The sequence below is a fragment of the Austrofundulus limnaeus genome, unplaced genomic scaffold, assembly GCF_001266775.1.
Source record: "Austrofundulus limnaeus strain Quisiro unplaced genomic scaffold, Austrofundulus_limnaeus-1.0 Scaffold213, whole genome shotgun sequence".
NCBI lineage: Eukaryota > Metazoa > Chordata > Actinopteri > Cyprinodontiformes > Rivulidae > Austrofundulus > Austrofundulus limnaeus.
This window is the reverse complement of record NW_013952615.1, coordinates 64,359-66,389: the sequence shown is the minus strand read 5'-3', so window position 1 is coordinate 66,389 and position 2,031 is coordinate 64,359. Positions and strand designations below refer to the sequence as shown.

The window sequence follows — 2,031 nt, the reverse complement described above, 5'->3', positions numbered from 1 at the left end:
ATATATATATGTATAGTGCATTTCCTGTTAAAATATGTTTGTTCTTTGTTCAGTTAAGTTACTTACGGTGGGAATGCTTATTCAGAAACTTCATTCAGGCAAAAGTAGTGATACTTTGCGAGAATATTACTCAAGTAGAGTAAAAACTAAAGTGTAGTAAAATTACTCCTAGCAGTAATTGTTTCCCTAAAAGTTTGTCAAGTAAATGTAGCTGGGTAAATGTAACTAGTTACTACCGATCTCAGGTAATCAGAAACCTATGATTTGATTTATTAGATATATTGATCACATTTTTGCACTGGCCCATTTGAGCTCTTCTAATCTCACCATTTAGGACAAGTGGGGTCGAAGGTTTGACTCTCATCTGGGTGTTGACCAGGTGGAGTCGGCCCGTCTTCTTGGAGCTTCGCTGTCGGGCCACCACCTTGGCTAAACTTGTTGTGTCATTTGCTCCCGAGCAGAAACAAACCACCTACAGAGAGACAATGGAACAAAAAGTGGTTTATGTTGTCCAGGAAGCTGCTGTTGTTTGATACACAGGTGAAAGAAATCATTAATTAATGACTTTATTGACCAAATATGCTTTGAGAAAATTAAAATATATTGCATTTTCAAAAAGGAGACATGTTTATGATATAACACACGTTATTTTATTATTTAGAGCTGAGAATCTGTTTGAGATTACTGATAAATATACATGTTGAAGTAAAATGAGGCAAAATATGCCTAAGTCTTGGTACAACGTGTAATAATTTTGTGTTTGTAAAGTTTGTTTAAGGAAAAAAGACAAACGTGGAAATCCTACAAACTATAAAAGTGTCTTCAGCAGAGGAATAGAATCTGTAAGGGATATCCTTAGGAAACAGGAATACCTGATAGGACACATCATCCTTTAATTTGGTCAATTTTCTGCCTAGTTGGGTCTAATAGCTCTGTGGGAAACACTTTGTTAAAGCTATGTGTCAAACTGTGTTATCCAAAGTATTTTTTTGATTCTCAAGTACTGGACAGAAAATAAAAAAAATAAAACAACAAAACAGTTTCACATATTTCTAAATCAGACAGCCTCACCTCTCCAGAACGGTTTCTCTCCATGTGAACGTTGGACATGTTGGCCAGCAGAGCCTCCAGCTGGGTGTGTCCAATCTGCTCCCCGGTCAGCTCCTTGTACTCTGACTGCAGTCGGGACAGAGACACCCCTCCTTTGTTGGACCGGAGGATGGCTCGCAGCATCTTCTTCACCAGCTCCACGTCTGCCATCTGAGGAAAAGAAAAAAAAAAAAAACAGGTTTATAAATGAAGTAAACAAAACTTTATGGCAAACCTGACAAAATCTATAAAAGTAGACTGAATGAATTTCAGGTTTTCAGAGATATTGTGAGTCGATAGGCTACTGATAAAAGTCAGTAGAGACTAGACATGGGTTTTTACGATGTAAAAACAAGTGTGCATTGCCATGTAGCATGGCTTTGCCTGCAGCATTGGACTTGCAGAAGGAACTTTGACCAAGTTCAAATGTATTTTCTAAACCAGCTTGTGCCTGTCACGTCAGCAGGTATTTGTAATTAAGGTAATTGTGTGACAATATGAAGTTGGAGGAGATTTTTTGTTAAAGTTGCGTTAGCTGGGTTTTGAACCCTGATCTCCCACATGAAAGACCATGACATAGACCATTAGACCAATGGAACTGTGGCAGAAGGTGGTGGCAGGGGTTGCTTTGTATGTGTGCAGAAAGAGGMCACATTGCCAATACAATTATTGACACTAAACTGCATAAAATGACAACAATAGAGCAGTATTAAGACAAATTTATAGTAAAACATGAAAGTACAATCATATTAGTATTGAAACACTGAACAATTGAGATTAAATATTATTAAAGTATGGAGCAGTACCAAGTTGAGTACAGCTGGGGGCAGTATTGGACCATTACAAGGCCCCATTGACTCGCATTTTATGAATTTGGAGTAAAGTTTCAACATTAATATTTCAAAAACTACAAGTTGTACAGGTACCAAAAGGCATAGCAAT

At 37.5% G+C, this 2,031-nt stretch overlaps 1 protein-coding gene across 1 annotated transcript in view; it reads right to left on the bottom strand.

The window, feature by feature from the left end:
* Positions 1 to 2,031, bottom strand: part of tdrd7b (tudor domain containing 7 b) — a 23,640-nt gene that overhangs the window by 19,215 nt on the left and 2,394 nt on the right. Inside the window, exons 2-3 of the mRNA XM_014019246.1 lie at positions 1,072 to 1,260; positions 328 to 472 (exon numbers count right to left, since the gene is read on the bottom strand). Of these exons, the coding sequence (XP_013874700.1) occupies positions 328 to 472; positions 1,072 to 1,260 (334 nt within the window). The remainder of the gene's footprint in view (positions 1 to 327; positions 473 to 1,071; positions 1,261 to 2,031) is intronic.